Genomic DNA, 18,961 nt, shown 5'->3' with positions numbered 1-18,961 from the left:
GGCTAGTAGATGTCGAAGCTCCTGCGATAAATCCATATTGTTGAGTGGGAATCAGATGAAACTTCTTTAGCCAAGAAAATAGTTTATCCCTGATTATCTTTTCCATAATATTGACTGGCGTTGTTAGTAAGCTAATAGGACGGTAATTGCTCAGCAGATTAGTACCTGGGGATTTGAAAATTGCTGTAACTATGGCGCTTTTCCACACCTCCGGAACTTCACCTTATAGCATTGAGATGTTAAAAATGTGATCTAGAGGACAACATAAAGTAGCAGCACACTCCTTATATACAAATGGCGGGATTCCATCATATGTTTCAATAACCGACGGTTTGAGAGAGGTATTTGTAGATATCTGAATGATGGGAAAATATGACACTGCACTGCTGTTGGATAGGAGCTATGCCAACAGTTTCTGGAGTGTTATTACTGCATATTGAAGAAAACACACATGCAAAATGCAGGGCTAGGGCGTTAGCTTTATCAGCATCTCTGATGTAAGTAACTCCTATTTCATCCACAAGACCAGGAAGTATTCCATTGCCCTTCATTTTATGCCTTAAGTCTAAATAAAAGGGCTTCATGGATTCGCTGTGCACTAAGTGGCGTTCTCGATAAGAAAGATATCTCTTCATGTGGAAGTCAATGTCAGAACATAGTTTCTTGTACAGCAGGTTACGTAAAGGATAGTCTCATAGGATAACTCCTCAAAAAGACGTTGCCTTTGAAAGATTAAGGTGTTTAGTTGAGGTGGAAGATCCAAACAAGAAGCGCGAGGAGATCGAAAAGGAACAAATTTTGCAAGACCCTCATAAATCTTCTTGCAGAATCTAAGATAAATGTCCGAACATGAAGAGTAATGATTAAATAGAGTAGACCAGTCAACACCAGAAAAGTAATTGTTCAAGGAAAAGTAATCAGCCACGAAAAAGTCAGACATTGGAATTCTTGGAGCTGACATAGATACAGGTGTATCGAAATGGACAATTGCGTGGTCGGATGAGGCTAGCAGTGGAAGGAGCTCAACATCAAGGGTTTAGGTGCTGGGTGTAAGGAGAATGTCAAGAACCCTATTAGCGTGGGTAGACGGATTCACATTTTGCACGAAACCAGCACTGGTGAAGAAATCTAAGAAAAGTGATGAAGATGAGTTGAAAGCTATGGAGTTGATCCAATCAACATGGAGATTGAAGTCGCCATAACCGTAAGATCGCTAATTACGTCTACAAGTTGTTTACCATCAGCAACAGAACTATTTGAAGGACGGTGTACGAGTATAAAACGAAGTTGCGACAAATTATCAGCACACAAAATTTTCAGCGGAGAGTAAGTCAGCTTTAAGATCGTTGTCAGGAGTAACGATTTGGGTACTAATAAATGCCTTGACAAGAACGCCAACCCCACCTCCTCTTCCCATGGATCGATCCGAAAGATAGACATTATACGGCAGGTTGCCAACAAGCTCAGAGTCCAAGCTTTTATGGGTAAACAAGTTTCAGTAATAAAAATTAGATCCGGTTTGTGCAAGCAGAGAAACATTTGTAAGTGCTGTATTTTACTGACGAGATTGCGTGCATTAAATAAGTATGATTTTAGTGTTGAAGAAGCACCGTGCAGCTTTAGGCGTTTTCCGATGTACTTCGCTTGATGTCAGAGATGTGCCTTAGGTCGCCACGGTAAACCACCCACTCTCGTTGACTTTTTTCTCTGTTACGCTCACGGTCCTCTTGTCTCAGTTCATACTCTCGTTTCTTCTCATCAGATATCATGCTTCGGCGGATATACACATTGGGAAAACTTGCACCGCGAAGAAGGCGCGCATTAGCAAGCGCTCGGCGCCAGTACAACTGAGAGGGGAAAACGATCTTTACTAAGCGTGGACGTGAAGCATTAGGTTTACCCATCCGATATAGATCAACTGGACGATAGCTCACGTTTAATGCATGCAAAATATCGTTGACTTTTTCCTCCAGCTTGCCCAGTCTCTCTGAAGACCCTGAGTCTGCTAGGCCACTGATTACTACGCTCCGCGAACGCTTGTCCGCTTCAAACTGTTCGGCGAAATCCATCCTAACTTTTTCAGAAAGTGCTGCCAGCTTCTTACTTATAACAAGGTCCTTGTTCCGTTCAGCAATAGCGCTGATCAGGTCTGTTGCTGACATTTCGTCATAGTTTGCTTCTATTGTTTGTGTACATTCTGCCGTTCTAGTCACCACGAACGTTAGCCTGCGCGAAAGTGCAGCTTGTTTTTTTTTTGCAACGAGAGTGGATCTAGCTGGCATGACCTGATATATATTTGACCTACCAAGGAGATATCGATAACACAATCGCTCACAGCAGCAGGCAAAAAAAGAATTAGTTAGACGGTTAAAATACCAGGGAAAAAGATCGAATCGGCAAAATATAGAGTTTCAAGTTAACAGATGTTAGAAATGTAGATGGGAGTGTTAAGGAAGAAGAAAAATGTTAAAAAAAAAACTAGGGGTAAGTTGAATGATTAAAGCAGTTGTGTGAGAATAGTCGGAATGTTTAAAAAAAAGAATGATGGCTATACAAAAAAAGAATCTTGGACTGAACCGAATGTGATGAAGGGAGAGACAGGAGAAGAAACGTTAAACAGATAAGTAGGAATAACTTAGAAATTAAAAATACGAAAGCAGACAATTACGCAGCCACCTGACGCACGCGTACCTGGAATCAAAGAGATGATTATATTTGTCGATAGTCAAATTTAAGCAACAGCCAAGATTGTTAATAAACTTTATTACGGCTAACGTTTCGACGTTGTCGCCTTCGTCAGAGCCTGGAAAGTAAGGACATTTGCAATATATCCTCTCAAATGCTTCATCCAGAACAAGTCATCATCCCCTTGGATATCACACCCGGAAAAAAACCAAGAGCTTAATTCGTTGTGCCTACCTCAGTAGCCGCGTTGCCGTGATGTTAGCGGATATCCGCGTGGTGCAATCGCTCCGCTAATACTAATTAGGATGCGACCCGTATATTACCCCGTAGATCAAAACCCGCAAAGGTCTTGATACAGAGCCAGCTCGTTGGTCACGGCTAAGCACTCTTCCTTTCTATTCACTTTCGGATCTTCTGCATTTATCCAAAACGCTTCTAAAGTTCTGCGAGCTATAATTCCGGGTTCGTACGATAGGATCGCGACAGCTATGCAGAAAGGAACATTTTCATGACACTGTCTGCGGTGAGCTCCGAGGAGAGTTGCTTCATCCGATTGTTTCATCCCATTTAGATGTTCTTTTATGCGAACACAAAGGGGTCGCCCTGTTTCGCCGATGTATTGGTCCCCAAATGTTTTGCACGAAATTAGATAGACTACACCAGAGACCATGCAGTCCCCTTCCTTCCCGAATGGGCATATTAATCAGTCTGGGATAAGACAGAAGCCTTCGCCTTCGTTAGAGCCTGGAAAGTAAGAACATTTGACATCTGGCATAACGACAAGTTGCAATCTCCTTGCCAAGATTCAAGGAAGGTCGAACTTTCGCACTTCTGGATGATTATATTGTTTACGAGCTACTAGACTGTCTCGGAAACAGACACACATAGTGGAATGTTTAAACGGAAATCTCGTCGAAATGTTTGTGCTTTCAACGAGGAATAATAATACATAATTTAAAGCCTCCTTTCCTTATATTTCACATGAGGATTTCTCTTAGTTTTGGTGCGGTAGAGAATATGAGATCACGGGTAAAGGCCGTTGGATGGGGCACTCAGTGGCGCCCTTATTTCTCGAAGTAAATAATCAAATCAATCGGGGCCCTAAGGCCCAAACATTAGTCTTAGAGGATCTATGACATGTACACTTAATCTTACTAAGAGAGAAAAGTAAGTTAGAGCTTTGGGAAATAAGAGTGCCACTGAGTGCCCCCCTCCCAACACATTTTCCCCGAGATCACCTTACATAATATTTCTCCTCAGATTAACGGGGATGGAGATTGCAGATATCCTGTGAGTCCCAAGTTCTTCTTCATTCGAAATATCTTTACGCGTTTATCTTTGAACAAAAAAGAGTTGGATTTGTTCTCCTAAATTATTTGCAATTCACGTATTTTTCAACATTTTAGCCCCCAGCCAATCTGAAAAAGAGTACGAGATTGCATTGGAGGAACGTTCGTTGTACGATATCCAATGCCGCCTTAACGATGCGGGTGCGTCCGACCTCGTCATTGACATTATCATCAACGAGCCGAGCCGTGAAATCTTCCTCAAGGCCATACAACTTGGAAAAGCGTTACTTTTAGAAGGGAATGATAAGGTCCGCATATATTTCATGAGTTTTGAATAGTTTTACTTTCCTAATCAATTAGTCGTAGGTGCAACAATCGTTCTATAATCGCTTAAAGAAGAAAGACACTCACGAGCCCTTCTTCAAAGCACTTTCGCAACGGATTCAAACCGCACAAAATCGCCTGAAAAGCGATATGATGTCATGCAATGAAAATAAGCCTAAAGGAGGTGAGAAATTCCATTTTTACATCTCCTTTGCTTTTTCTTTCGTTAGTTCCACATGTTTATTCGTTATTTTCACGTATCACATCCAAAAACTATCTCTCAACTAAACTCACTCGTTTTTAAGTCTTGACTAATGACCTAAACTTTCATACTGACTCAAAGGGATGCAGGGGGAACCATGAACATATTCCCACCACTCTCAGTTACTTGCCTCACCCATAATCCTTTATTTCAGCGTTCTCAGCTAATGCGAGTAGAAGATGTAAGTGCCTTTTCGGGTGTTTGCATGTTCCTAGATTCCTACCAGTCTCTCCCACATTTTGTCATGTTTTTTTTTAACGGTTATAACAACAGTCGGCAGAATTTGTGATTATCAAAGGTGTAACATTTTTCTTAACTAGATATACAATCGAGTTTGTTCAGTTATCAACAACAGTTATCTGGTTTCACGTCACTGCGTCTTTTTTAGCTGAAACATTCGACATTTTTGTCACTTAATTGGCACGTTCTCAACATCGTCGAGCAGAAGTCTGCCGATTAGTTGTCTTCGTTTATCGTTTGAACACTGTCCTATGTGTCCCTTTTCTACCGCAAAACATATTTTTGTCAGTCATTTTGCGATTCCAAGGATCCAACATTTTGTAGCACTCTGCTATTACTCCTTGAGTCACCTCGTGTTTTCATACTTTTCAGCACATAGGTTTAACTACTCTTCTACCCTTTGTATCCTATTCAAGGCACTCCCCGTCACAGTTTTTCCGGATTGTCAATGCCCACTCAGCGCGATGGCGATTTCCATCTTCATAGACGCAGTTTGCAACTCTATATTCGTCAGTGAAATGTTTAATTCGCTTGTTATTTTAATTGCGAGCCTTTTCGCCTAAGAAACATTATGTCTAAGCTTATGGTTTCCGAAATCCGCTGCTTGTGATGCTGTACCTTTTCGGGTGTGCATGTTTGTAGTCTTTTTTCATTTTCTTTGGGTTTGTCAGCTGAGGGAGTGGTAGGAATGAGAAGTGCTCGAGAAGAGCAGAAAAAAAAAGATGAGGCTTCTCTCATTAGAAAAAGAGGATCTAGATTCTTCTGTGTATAACGTGTTTTCTGTCCTGCTCCACCACAAGTCCAAACAGCAGCTGGCAGAAGCAAAGAAGCAAGTTCTCTTATCGCCAACAAGTACCAGATTCAATGGGACTAGTGGTTGATTTCCTCTCAGCTTTCTTTTGTTACTAGTACATCTTCGAGGATTGACCCTCTTTTTAGCTTCAACCGTGCTAACTCCTGTGCTTGAACATGGAACTCATTTACCGTTCCCTGGAGCGCTTTTCAATGTCAATCACATGAGACATCCGTCTTTGTCAGAAATCTCCAATCACTCACATGACTTGACAAACAGTGTTCCAGACCTTTCTCCGTATCAAGACGATGAGAGGTGAGGTAACCGTGTTGTGAACACTGTACATTCATTTGGAACGAATTTGTATCATAATTATTCAAGGACTAATGATGCTCTTCCACCGGAAGTTGCTATAATCGAACCAATTCTGCGAGTTCTTCAACTGTTGTGTGAGAATCATAACAGTCTTCTACAGAACTTTATTCGAAAACAGTCGGATCGTGCTAATCACAATCTTGTAGCGGAAACACTCAGCTTCTTGGATACTGTACGTTGAATTGCTTTCATTCTGAAAAACAAGTTTTTCCTTCAGAGGCGGTCATTGGTAGTTATACTTTCGAAATTAGTCATTGTTGTAGAACGAACCACCAAAACCGTAGAACACGAATAAGGTTGCAGATGCACTTTTCGTTACTTTCAGGTATGTGGATCGACAAAAGGAAGCCTTGGCGTTTTTGGTGAGATTGGCGAGCATAACTTCAGTCTTATCACTCAAACACTGGCTACACTGACGGAATTCTGTCAGGGACCATGTCACGAGAATCAAGTCAGCTTAAGATTATGCGTATGATTTTTTGTTTGTTTTGAACTCTGAAACAAAGCTCAGTTTTTCTAGAACACAATGGCTATGCAGGAAAATGGTCTGAATATTATCATTTCGTTGGTGCTTAATGACATAAAACCACTTGCTGATGACCACATGGAACTGGCACTGGAAATCAAAGTTAGTTTGCATTTTTTTCTTTTTCACAATTTTAATTTCAATCATAAAGACGTGGTTTGCTTGAGTGGTGTTGTGAGTTGAAAGAGTTACCCACGTACTGGAAGGTAAAGAACGAAAATCACATTTTCTTTTCAAACGAAAGGTTGTAGTGTATACGTTCCGTCTGGTAAGACAGTTTTGGTCAAAGTATGGACGTACGGTGACTAAATTTTCTACGAGGAACACTTCCCAGCGCGATGTCGTCCTATGCTATTCTTTTCCGCATTAAACCGCCACCGGTGCATGGGAAATTATAGTGAAGAATTGCCGTTCCAGAGTCAGGCGTCAAAACTGCTCCTGGCCATCATGGAATCACGACATGACGGTGAAAATGCTGAGCGCGTGCTTCAGAATATGGACAATACTGATGGAGGTCCTCGCCAACTGGTGAGTTGGATCGATTTTTTGAAATTCTATAAATAGCACTTACTGACGGGAAGAAGTACAAACCACTACAACGACATTGTAGGTGCATGCTATTACTCAAGCTTACGAAATGGCACACTCGAAGCAGTATGAAATTAGTATTATGAAAAAGGAGCTGCTACAGAGGGGCACTTTTCAAGATCATTCGAGAAATGTTGTTAGCCCATTGATAAAAACCGAAGGAGGTTGGTTTCTGCGCGGAGATGTCATCTGCTTGTTAATTCTCTTTTATTTGTTTGCAAAAGCCGTATTTCTAGTTACTTTACCTGAAATCTCCGTGGACGCTTCCGGTACTGTGTCCATACACGATGATTCGAAATCCGAGGTGAAATATGTGTCTGAAGAAGCATCAAGTGTTGATCCAAAGGAGGTTTGTTCAGCAATTCACTACGAATTCATTTATTACATTTTGAAAACTGACTACTATAAGATTTTATGATGTTTCTCGCAAAGCTTGTGAAGGCTCCTATTCTCTTCTGTTCATACTCCTTTCATTTTCTGCCGTTTTTACTCAGATTTAACTACAGAAATGTTACATTGCTTTTTGAAATGGTCTGTGTATTTGCTTCGCACAGGTTTTGTTCCCAGGTGGGGCATAACGTCTATATCCTCGCTCATCAATTGGCTAGACATAGTCCAGAACTGGCTCAATATCTTGACCCAGATGACGAAAAGAAATCCGCCAAAACGAGGAACGCCCTCAACTTCTATAAAAAGCACACAGCACATATCGAGGTACAGATTTTTAAATGATTTCAGGATTGCTTGACACCGTAAATACATTGTGTCGACCAGTAAGAGACACATATTATCCCTCGGTTTTTACACTTCAGATTGTTCGCCAGGATCGCACTTTGGAACGTGTCGTATTTCCAATACATGAAGTTTGCTCGTTCCTTACAAAAGAAACGAAACAAAATGTATATAACAATACTGAACGAGATAACCAGGTCTGTGTTCCAATCTTGTGGAACAACTGCAAATCATTTTTGTGACCATGTGATTTTTTTGTTGCAGGGATCAAAGGTGACTGAGTTTTTCGATCAATGGCCTGCTCTTTACCAGGAGATGAAGTGGCAACGCAAACTTCAAGGTATCCTCAAAAAGCACATTTTTCTCAATTTAACGATTTCTCATTGTTGTTTTTGATTGTTCCTCTCTTTTTAATTCTAGATCGACCATATCTGTCGGCATGTACCCAGCGCCTTCGACTTTGGGGTCGTCTAGCTTTTCTATTTGCTGTTCTAGTCAACACCATTATTGCTTTGTATTATCCATTTGAAACAGCTAATAGTGAGTTCTTAAGTCTTCAGGATCACTCAGAGACCTTCCAACTATTATATGATGCCATAGGTTATCCAGCACCTTTTTTCAGTGTTGTGACCGTATTACTCTATACAGCTTTTTTTCACTTTAATCATTTAATCAATCACACCAAACCTTCTGATATTTTCTTTCTCTTCCTTGTATATCTTCTTTTCAGCGGGTCTTTACGTGTCTAATCCTTTCATGTACACATCAATGGTGATTTCTGTAATATTTCTGTATTCACAATGGGACGAGAAGTAAGACGAGAGCTTTTATACTCTGGTTTCTGTTGAGATTACTCTGCAGATCGTTATTGATTGATTCAGCTCATCTTTGGCCAAGAGTTCGAATATAATTACGGCAATAGCTGCTGTGATGTTCAGTGTGGCAATATTGCTAATTTCGCTTCTCGGTGTAGTACCAGCTCTTTATCTAATAGGACTGGCACAGGTATGTGCGTTTATTACTGCAAAATGATTAGTCAGTAACTGCAACTATCAATCGCTCAGTAATCAATCATAAACAATTCATTGGTGAAGAATTGATTGTTAGAACAAATAGGTTTGTTGGGACCAGTCATCCCAGTATTTTTGTCCTCAGAAGCTGTCAACGTACACAGTTGTTTTTTTAGTTGGCTAACAAGTGCGTTCACCTCGTGGCATACGCTAGCAATAAAGGTTTAGAAGATAAATCATGGTCTGTTCGGCTATCCGATGGCGAATTGCACTACCACATCGCCTATCTTGTTGTTTGTTGCTCAGGTCTAATTATACACCCGATGCTTTATTGTCTGTTGGTATGTTCTGGAGATCTTTATTTTATTCTTTATTCTTTATAAATTTATTTGATTGTATTTTATCACATATTTTCTAGCTGTTCGATATCGTCGCTAGCGAAGAGACTCTTAGAAATGTGATCAGTTCAGTCACAAGAAATTGGCAGTCCATTATCCTTACCGGCCTGCTGGCGTTAATTTTAGTCTATGTATTTTCAATCATTGGCTACATTTTCTTCCAAAAGGGTAAGTTGAGTCCGTAACTCTGGGGTAAACAACTGTGGCTGCCACATGATTGCTTCAATCATATCATAATCACAGACTTCGTTCGTGAAGTGGACTTGCTTGAATCTGATCCACCGGTGTCGTTGTTTGTGAAAAATCCGGATCCAGAAGCTTGTCCTGCGAACGGTGACTGTCCCCCTCCTGCATCTGGACAAATCACCGTGATTGAAGGAAAGAAAGAAAATGGTATGCGCTGATCCTTCACTTTTTACTACATTTCCATTTTCTTAATGTATTTTTAGAAGAAGATAGTAAGATCGCTTCATGTGAAACTTTACGAATGTGTATAATCACAACACTAAATTGGGGACTACGGAATGGCGGTGGTATTGGTGATGTTTTGAGGAGTGTTGGTCCTGAGGTGAGAAGCGATTGAGGTACTTGAGGTGTGAATATTCCTAGACAGTTCATTGTTTTAGGAGAACCTTTTCTATTACCGGATTATCTACGATTTGTCTTTCTTCGTTGTTCTTATCGTCATTGTTTTAAATCTTATTTTTGGTGTCATTATCGACACATTTGGAGATTTGAGGACGGAAAAGAATGATAAGGAAGATGTGTTGAAGAACAGTTGCTTTATATGTGGATTGGAGCGCGGGAAGTAAGTTTTCTGATGAGATAATTAGCGCAATAGCATGAAACTTGAATACAAATTGATATATGTATTATTCGGGTGGTAAGGCTTATTTTAAAGGTTCGACAATCGTTCGGTGACCTTCGAAGATCATCAAGCTGAAGAACACAACCTTTGGCACTATCTATACTTCATCGTATGGTTACAGATCAAGGATGAGACAGAATTTACGGGTCCAGAAAGCTATGTAGCACAATGTATCAAAGTAAGTTTTCAATCTTTTTATTTTTTGTTACATGAGTTTGTATCCGCTTGTTTCACCTAGGACCGTAACCTCGATTGGTTTCCGCGCATGCAAGCGATATCGTTGCAAGATGGTGACAGTGAAACTGATCAACCTGAAATCGCAGCGATACGCGAACAGCTACGGGTTCAAAATCAAGCTATTCGGGAGCTGACAGCAACGATAGACGACCTTAGACAGGTGATATTATTTATTTCTGGTTATTTTGATTATAGTTGTTCATTTCAGTTCATACTCGAGTTGAGAGGATAGTATGAAGCTGATCTAGTCAGTTCACGAGTTCCGAGCACGGTGTCAGCGTCGACGACACTAATATGACACAATATCTGTACTAACATGAAACAAGCTATCTGTGATCATTCGATCTAGTTTGTGTATATTCTACGTTAGGATAAAACACATGTCAGTTATATTCTCGTCATGCACTTATGGAAAAGAAAGGTTCACTTTTTGTTGTTTGTTATGTTCTAAATCCTGTACATACATGATATTTGTTGAGTAGATTTTAGGGAAGTAATAAATGTTTATTTTTCCCAGCTGTTTGTTGAGGGAATTGAATTCAATACACGAATTTTTTACTCTGAACAGTGAGGAAATAAGTTTTTATTTCCAATCTCCACCTTTCGCCCAACTCATGAAAGTATAGTAGAGTCAAAACGACATGAAGCACGGTACGCAAGTATGCGGCTGCGCTCGAAGCTGTGCGGTGGACCGCACCGGTTAGAATCGAGAGAGGACTCTTTGCTTGCGCCATTCTTTAATGCAGTTCGCGATGGTACCATATCGATTCCAACCGCTATCTCCCCCGCGCCGCTTACGCAACCGCACCGTGCTTACTTGTTACGTGCTTCTTGTCGTTTTGACCCAACCATACATGTTGGATTAAGGTTTGTCTTTTCCTACCGTACGCAAGTTCGATGAATACCCTTGCAAGAGCGCTGGGAAAATAATTTTATTTTCGAAAAGTGGGGACTTTTACATTAATAATTATTCCGTACAAAGTACTTCCTATCAGAATACAGCTAGCAATTAAGAAGTAACGCCAATAACGGCGTTGTTGAACAATTTTGCATGTTTACTGTCAAAAATACGTTTCCGTTACTTGACAAGATATTGATTATTCATATTCCAGGTGAAGGGGTTTTCGATTTTCTTGTAGCCGTAATAATTGGCTTACGGGCGATGGGCGCAAATCTCTGAAATCATTAAAACGCAGCGATCTCCACTCGTGTGTGAACGTATTATTGATTTGTTATTACGGCATAGGATCCTACTTTAAAAAATATGGAGAGGCTGTATTTTCATGAAATAAAAACAATGACCCCTTTGATGGTGAGCTAGGAAGTTTTCTGAGTTACAACATTTGAGCTACATTTGTGCCATCTCTTTTGATCCCTGTTGTGGTCTCTGTACCTGCTGATCATTGTGAACAACTGGACTTGAACCTAGAACCCTTCGCTCGACAGGCTTCTGCTCGGCTTTTTTCAGTTCGGGTATTGTTTTAGTGTCAGTTTTCTTTTTTTCGGGGCTAGACGCCTTTGGTGTATGACACTTTTCCAGTAATTCTTTTTCTTCTCTTTGTCGTTTCGCCAGTGTGTCACCACCCCATGCCCTAGGAACATATTCCGGATGAGAGAGCATGACGTCTAGGAGGATGCGTTTGGCCTAAAAATCAAAACTTAATCGAGTACCTCATGGTCTTATTTCGGTCTTAGTCTGAGATAATTGGTTTGAATGACAATGAAGCGAGAAGTGATTTGAATGGTGATGAATGGTATGGATGAAATGAGTTGTTAGAGTAGTATGGCACGCACGTTTCTAATGTCAAGGAGAAACAAGCGCAGCTCATTATCCACAAAATCGTCGAACAAATCTGGTCGCATCAATAACACATCAATCGCATTCGTGAACGCCGCATCGATTATTGCCACGATCTAAAAATGATTAAAAGAAGAAACTAATAGGCCTAGTATGAAATACTATATGTCTGCACGATCGATCGATGCTTCAAAAGCGCCCTATTGCCAACCAAGCCTTTCATCCTCCTGGGGTCAATGAATTGGTACCAGATTTGCCTGGGGGAATAAAGACAGACTTGAATAATCCTCCGATTGCATGGTTGCGCACGCGTTCGTAATCTCAAACGATTCTGAATTGAAGTTAACGCGATGTGGGCGCACCCCAAACGGATTGATTAACGTCAGACACTTCATTCCTTGATCCTTCAAATAAACACTTCAAAAAATACTTTAGGACACGCACAGTTTCAGTAGGTTTTGGCTCTGCGGCCTCGAAAAAACTGCACAGCAGGGCACGTTCTGCATTCGTTCGTACTGTTTGTTCAAGCAATTGATTTCGTTTGATGATATCTAGACCGCGAAGAGCGACGGATTCTTGAGCGACAGTCTGTAATATACAGATTCTCGAAAAGGAAATGACATTGATATGCCCAGGAACATCAAATTTTCTACTTAAAAAAGAATATTGCCATTAGCCATTGATTCTAAGTTGTCCAAAAAAGATCTTTGGTGGGTTTGAGATTGTATCATAAGATCTTCAGATATATCGAACATAAAATAGTACTATTTGCAGTTTCGAAATTCCATTCATTCTGATCGCTCACCGGTTTCTCGTCATTCTCTCCATTAACCTTCGATTTTTGAAGAAATGTAACGAGTGAGGTAAGTTCTTCGATTTTCTGGAAATGTTTACGTCATTTTACAGAAGGACAATGCTGAAATATTCACCTTATTCTTTTCTCGCAACTCTTTTCTCATATTTTTCATTTGCAATGTTGCTTTGCGATTTGCCAGTTCCAGTTCTTCTATACGAATAATAAGTATCTGTACCTCTGTCATCGTAGCATCGACTCCCTATATCAGTTCATGAAGTGATCTCCAAGATAACCTTAGAGAATCATTTAAAGCATGCCAATACAACTACGTACCATGGAAAAAGCTGTGACACAGTCGCTTCAATTTTGATTTCATCCTATTAACAACTAACCAAACTTACCTTATCGCTCCCGGTTTTTGATGGAATTCCAGCCTAAATCGAAGAGATCATTTGAATTGCTTTTACGAATTTAGGTGAAAACAGTTCATGGAATTCTTCCTCTCCCAATGAGCCTCAAATTGTACGCAGAACGATTCAAAAATGTTCGATCCATGCCGAAAATCCAAGGAGAACCATAACAAAGACTTCTCTCTATCGTATTTGAACCTTTCGCACCAAAGGCTGCTGCTTACCAAGCGCTAGGCACTTCTCCTCTCAAGAGATAGCTATTTCGACTAAACCTCAGGGTTGAAACAAGTAACGTTTTCACCATCCACACGCAGCTTATGAAAGTTCCCAAACTACGCTCGAGCGTCATTCAGGGCTTCGTACTAGTAGATCTTGGTAGGTTTATAGTCCGGCGTAGAAAATCCGCGAAACTACAAATCTACAAATGGAGTTATGCGTGTGTTCAATTCTGCTAGGTATGAAAATTTTCACTGTTTTAGGAAGCTTCTGTTTATTTTTCCCCATTCTAGCGAGAGAATTTTCAGTGTTTCAATTTTTCCAACAAAAAAGTCAATAGAAGTGTTGTTACCCTGCGCCTGATTTCTGCGATACGAGACTGCTCCGCTGCTCCACCTTCTACTACTCCAGGCTCGGCCAAATCACCACTTCTGCAAAACTTACTCTTCTCGCAGTATATTTGGGCCTATAAAACTATTAATTTCTCATTTTTAGACTTCCCTTCCCATGTATTTTCCGAGCAGTGCTTGTTGTTTAAAAAAGGACAGGACATTTGATGAAACGATTTGCTATTTCTCTGTTTCAAAAAGTCATGAAATTTTAGGTTGCCGCCTATTCAATTCCACACATGCTATTCACTGGTAATTCAGCAATGCAATTAGAATAAATATAAGAAAAAAGATGAAAATATGTTGAGAATAAAATACCCGCCTTGAACTTTGGATTTGGTTTCAAAGAACGCCTTTGAAGGTCAGGCTATTAGAAATTAGAATGGCCTGTATTTTTAAGAACTCACAAATCAACTAATTTCTCTCTTTTGTCAGCGTCGCGGTTTGAAGCTTCCGATTCATCCGTTGATTTCTTCCATCTGGAATCATTTTCACTAAAATTCTGCGACGAATTCTCGATGATCAACGGAGGACACATATGGTTGAACCATTGATGATCAGATAATTCACACAGGATCACGACAGATCAAGTCATATCAGATCAGCCGGGAGTAAGCGAAAAGACGTAGCCACATAGATGACGAGATCCATTCACTTCAGTTTAGCCTTCCTCATTTTTGTTGCCGCCGGTCGAACAACTGCGCTCACGCTCTCAAATTCTTCTTTTTCTTCACCTATTTTTCTATAGCACTGAAAGTAATCTACCTTATTCACATTTTAAATCATACCTGATGCTAATCTATGTCGACAGTAACCTCTTCATCCTTTTCGTTCAATCCTGAAAATGTAGCGTTAGCTCCGGGATTTGAAGGATAACATAAAATGCTTGTTTAAAGTAACCTCTAAGTAGAAAAAAAAACCAACATAACATTTTCTAGTGGTGCCGAGGGATTTCATAGCAGCTATCAGTAACTACTCTAGAACCATGAGGCACTGGTGCCCCCGCATGAGTCAAAATTACTGGAACTTTGCGAAACGCACCCGAACAGAATGATACACGACATTACTGTATAGAATTGAAGCCACCCCAACGAATTGGTAAAAACGACAATCTTCCAAAAACGGCACATTTGCCTGTTGCCTGTCGGATCCAATCTCGAATGATCTCCATGCCAAACCAGTGGCAAGCGTCTGCACCTCATTCGTTGTCTGACTTTCAATTGAAGTGTTACAGTTGCAGCCTCAAGTGAGCGTTCTGTGACGAAGACATCGCAAGCGCTCGACAACTGGACACAGGATGGAAATCAGGTGATTGTAACACAACTGCTTATCACTCTTTCTCGGCTCGAATACTGATGTTGCTATGTTGGCGTTTAGAAAAAAAGAACACCATTTATTTTCCGCATTGGAAGACAAAGCACATATTAGTCGGGTCAAAACGACATGAAGCACGGTGCAGCTGCGAAAGCGGACCATTGCGAAATACAGAAATGAACGGTGGTGGAAGGGGTCCTCCCTCGATCCTAACCGCTCCACTGCGCCGCTTCGAGCACAACCGCTTGCGCAACTGCACGTGCTTAATGTCTCTTTGACTCCATTATACCTACCATATTTTAGTCGGATATCTCTTCGTTTCTCGGCTGGTGATTTCTCAGCTGTTGATCCATCCTGGTCTTCCGTCTGCAGTTTCATCTACAGAAGTATTATGTTTTACCAACCCACGAGACAAACCGTACCGAACGTGTCGCTAGTACACCTCCCGCACTGCGTGTATCTAAAAGATTCCTAAGATTTACTGGAGCAAAGTTCCGACGATCTTATCATGATTCACCCGCTTTTCTTCTGTGACGTGTTTGTTCTGACGCAGAAGGTGAACGCACCGCATGTTGAGGTTTTTTTCGATGTTTCGTAAATGAATGTGAAGATGATGATGGCGAATCGTGTTTTCCTTCAAGAGGATCTCCTTCTTCCTGAATTAATTATCACGTTAAGAATATCAGCGGTAGTGATAGTCATCTTAAGAAGAACATCATCCAGGGACATGTGCTACGCTTTATCAATCATTCCAGCTGCAGCAACATTAGGGGAAGGTTCGTTAATACAGTCCATTAAGGCTGCCCGCGGAGTTTAGAGTAGTGACGGTGTCTCTATCATGAAATCTGCAAATCTCTGCCTAGAAAGCAGGAGCATAAAAAATTCGCGGTCCCTCTTCTGCTTCCCGTCGAGGTGTGTTCATACTGGTATGATGCACCGTAGCCGTTCCAGCGGTGGGACGCTCCACCAGCCATTCTTTTCCCTCTAAGAAGCCGAGGCTAGATATTCGTTCAACGTTCCACACAAACTCACTCGTAAGTAATTAGAAGTGATACCGTTTTGTAAGTCACTCGCACACTTTCTCTGTCTATCTTCTCGCTGATCACAGCATCGCAGCCACCGAAAAAAATAAACTTGGTCATCCTTTTCATTAGAGAAAAAAAGAACTATCCTTTTCATCACATTCGCATAAACGCCATAATACAACACTGCACACACACTAAAACGAATTCTGAACCCTCACACTAGAAGGAATTCCGCAAAAATCAAATTTTTCATCTTACTCGGTGCCTTTCCTTTGAATGTTGGAAAATTCTGAACATCTCACGTAACCGTCTAGCATGTTTGGATTCACTGGAGTTGCTAGAGGTTTTCCTACAGAAAATCTCAATAAGACATGAAACTGGAGTTCTGTTTCGGTGTTTCCGAAACTCCGCAAAAAAAAGCTTCCACCTGTACATAGGATTCATCTCCACAAAGACACTCCTTCGACCAACCTGTCCTCGAATATGTATGAACTGAGACACATTAGATTTGTTATGTTTTCATCTCTATTATTCACATACTATACACTGATACCCTTTAAGCATGCCCCTCCTTTCCATGATAATCTGCCTCCATTCCAAATCTCCATTTCTGTGCAAAATATTAGAATACCAATAGATGGAAAATCATAAATAACATAACTATGCAACATCATCGTGTTTTATCATTATTCGTAGCCTACATCAAAAGTAAATAAAAAAAGCGTAGCATGAGCTCACTGAATGCAAGCGCAGACATATACAACACGACTGCGTACTAAAGTCAAAGTTTACTATTACAAAAGCTAGAAATTTGACAGTTGCAGGTTTAAAACAATTCTAAAAATACCTATCAACCAATCCACAACGAATAAAGGTTTTAAAATTTACCTCTGTACAGTTGGATCTACACATTAATGAGATAAATTTGTGACAACATATAACAAAACAATAGAGTAACAATGTTGATGGAATCTAGATAAGATTGTGGTTCCATCGCCATTTACCCGTCATGTATTTCGGCGCTCGCAACAATGCAGTACATGGGTGTTGCCCTTGTACTTCACATATGCACTAAATGAGAAGAGTAGCGGCCAATAAGAGCAGTTATAAAGTTTCACGCAATGAAGCAACTGGGACAACTCCAATTTTCTGAATTCATTACCTGTCGTTTGCATTTGGAGCCAAAATCGGCAGGATTCATTTTAGCGATTTCCATCAACTCTTCTCTTTTCTTGACAAGTTCAGTTTTTCCCAGCGTTGTTGCAATTCGTGTCTCGATCTCTTCACGAGTCATGCCCTCCAAATCGAAGAGGACTTCTCTACCGTCTTCTGAACAATACTGGTTTTACAGATTTTGTATCTCTTCATCCATCTTTACCTTGAAAATTTGTGCAAACGGATGGAAGTCGTTGAGAACGATATAAATGTGTGTCTTTTTGTATATTCTTAACAACATCTCTTACAAATGGTTCGCATTGGTGAATACTGAGTGAACTTGAAAACATGGGTGCGATAGACGAGACGAGCCAGGCCCTCCGCTGTCTGAGCGAGTCCAGCTCATGAAGTGCAGCGCAAGTGATGAGGATCCCTTTGCCAACCATCCGAAAGTGAAAGGGGTCCCTTTTCCAACCGTCAAAAACTGAAAAGGGTCGGAGCACCGGCCCCGACTATCGCATGTATGCTTGGAAACGTTGACACACTTAGAGAAATTGTGAGATCAATCAATCACCAAAGTTAGCTTCAGGCACTAACTCAAGTATGCTCGAGCAAATGGCGTGATGACGGCATCAATGTGTTTCACAAGCTGCACTCGAGGGTTTTTATATTGCAGTTGAGCCCAGTGCCAGAATACAAAATCTCGTACTCCCTGTTGCTGTTCGTTCGGAAGCCGATGAAATCCCACGGCAAACACCTTAAACACAGAATCCAGGAATCAAATAAATGAAATCACAATTTTTTTAAAGAAATTAAAAAGCATAGGAGAGACGAAAACTGCAGATCACACAACTCTTCAACACCTTTTAAAGTAGTAGAAAAGTATAATAGTAAAAGACCTGAGCTGAAGCCAGCCTATTAGAATTCTAAAAACTAAGGACAGAATCTTAGAAGAACAAGTAATCAAAAACGGATGCCCATTATTTATATACTTGGAGTAACGCATTTTCCTACTTTTTTCGTCTAAGACTGCTACTGCTTGGAGAAAAAATTTAAAAGCAACAAAAACAGAACAATCATTTAGTTATTATAAAGAAAAATGGACCGAAAAGACCTGTACCTGAACATCATCTCTGAACTTGATTTTTCCCTGCAACAGATAATAGAAGGTCCGCCGAAGCGGCATTGTGCCATGCATGAACGGCATGATGCCTGAAATCAGGCAATTTTTATTATAACCATGTGACGCCATGAGACAAACAACTGAAAACAACAATGAAGTTTTACTTCCTAATAAAGGAATCAAATATTACACAGAACAACAAATGAACATGACTGCATTAGCTGATCATGCAGAAGTTTTATATCATTGAGCAACAGCAAACACACGGGGTTACAAATTTTCCACATAAAATATCCCCTATTACATGTAGCAGTAACAACAAACAACTCAACTGGTTCTTACACCAATAGTAGAAAAAATCATCTTATATCAAAAGACCACACGACTACTATTAAAACATCGCAGTTT

The 18,961-nt window shown here is 40.5% G+C and overlaps 2 protein-coding genes across 12 annotated transcripts in view; one reads left to right on the top strand and one right to left on the bottom strand.

The window, feature by feature from the left end:
- RB195_002332 (uncharacterized protein) overlaps positions 1–10,559 on the top strand; it is a gene marked incomplete at both ends in the record, with an annotated part of 51,539 nt that extends 40,980 nt beyond the window's left edge. For 5 of the 8 annotated variants that reach the window (XM_064199544.1, XM_064199546.1, XM_064199547.1 and 2 more), the window contains 24 exons: positions 4,092–4,282; positions 4,341–4,482; positions 4,715–4,741; positions 5,740–5,908; positions 5,975–6,140; positions 6,294–6,419; positions 6,489–6,596; positions 6,912–7,022; positions 7,105–7,246; positions 7,319–7,431; positions 7,650–7,796; positions 7,895–8,011; positions 8,079–8,154; positions 8,235–8,354; positions 8,545–8,626; positions 8,696–8,819; positions 9,001–9,165; positions 9,243–9,390; positions 9,466–9,615; positions 9,672–9,790; positions 9,849–10,030; positions 10,124–10,268; positions 10,329–10,487; positions 10,536–10,559. In XM_064199544.1, coding sequence (XP_064055422.1) covers positions 4,092–4,282; positions 4,341–4,482; positions 4,715–4,741; positions 5,740–5,908; positions 5,975–6,140; positions 6,294–6,419; positions 6,489–6,596; positions 6,912–7,022; positions 7,105–7,246; positions 7,319–7,431; positions 7,650–7,796; positions 7,895–8,011; positions 8,079–8,154; positions 8,235–8,354; positions 8,545–8,626; positions 8,696–8,819; positions 9,001–9,165; positions 9,243–9,390; positions 9,466–9,615; positions 9,672–9,790; positions 9,849–10,030; positions 10,124–10,268; positions 10,329–10,487; positions 10,536–10,559 — 3,053 coding nt within the window. Of the gene's footprint in view, positions 1–4,091; positions 4,283–4,340; positions 4,483–4,714; positions 4,742–5,556; positions 5,677–5,739; positions 5,909–5,974; positions 6,141–6,293; positions 6,420–6,488; positions 6,597–6,911; positions 7,023–7,104; positions 7,247–7,318; positions 7,432–7,649; positions 7,797–7,894; positions 8,012–8,078; positions 8,155–8,234; positions 8,355–8,544; positions 8,627–8,695; positions 8,820–9,000; positions 9,166–9,242; positions 9,391–9,465; positions 9,616–9,671; positions 9,791–9,848; positions 10,031–10,123; positions 10,269–10,328; positions 10,488–10,535 lie in introns of all 8 variants that reach the window. The other 3 variants (XM_064199542.1, XM_064199541.1, XM_064199548.1) reach the window with 2 other exon arrangements.
- An 869-nt stretch (positions 10,560–11,428) lies between these two features.
- On the bottom strand, positions 11,429–18,916 carry RB195_002331 (uncharacterized protein; the record flags this gene model as incomplete). 4 transcript variants are annotated; one of them, XM_064199540.1, is made up of 22 exons in its annotated part: positions 11,429–11,503; positions 11,721–11,972; positions 12,122–12,241; positions 12,570–12,713; positions 12,931–13,005; positions 13,055–13,180; positions 13,323–13,355; positions 13,900–13,978; positions 14,344–14,415; positions 14,592–14,686; positions 14,752–14,774; positions 15,071–15,127; positions 15,544–15,616; positions 15,673–15,710; positions 15,768–15,906; positions 16,534–16,624; positions 16,703–16,751; positions 17,280–17,346; positions 17,438–17,604; positions 18,028–18,187; positions 18,551–18,642; positions 18,886–18,916. In XM_064199540.1, 22 exons carry the CDS (start codon positions 18,914–18,916, stop codon positions 11,429–11,431), a joined length of 2,058 nt encoding a protein of 685 aa, XP_064055419.1. The 4 variants fall into 4 exon arrangements, with proteins under 4 accessions (XP_064055419.1, XP_064055420.1, XP_013296660.2 ...); XM_064199539.1 differs by lacking the exon at positions 15,071–15,127; XM_013441206.2 differs by lacking the exons at positions 15,071–15,127; positions 17,280–17,346; positions 17,438–17,604; ... (1 more) ...; positions 18,551–18,642; positions 18,886–18,916 and having other exon boundaries at positions 16,703–16,719.
- Between the last annotated feature and the right edge of the window lie 45 nt (positions 18,917–18,961).

Source organism: Necator americanus, chromosome IV (genome assembly GCF_031761385.1).
Source record: "Necator americanus strain Aroian chromosome IV, whole genome shotgun sequence".
NCBI classification, from domain to species: Eukaryota; Metazoa; Nematoda; class Chromadorea; order Rhabditida; family Ancylostomatidae; genus Necator; species Necator americanus.
Note: the sequence above shows the minus strand (reverse complement) of the source record. Positions and strands in the feature narration are given on the sequence as shown.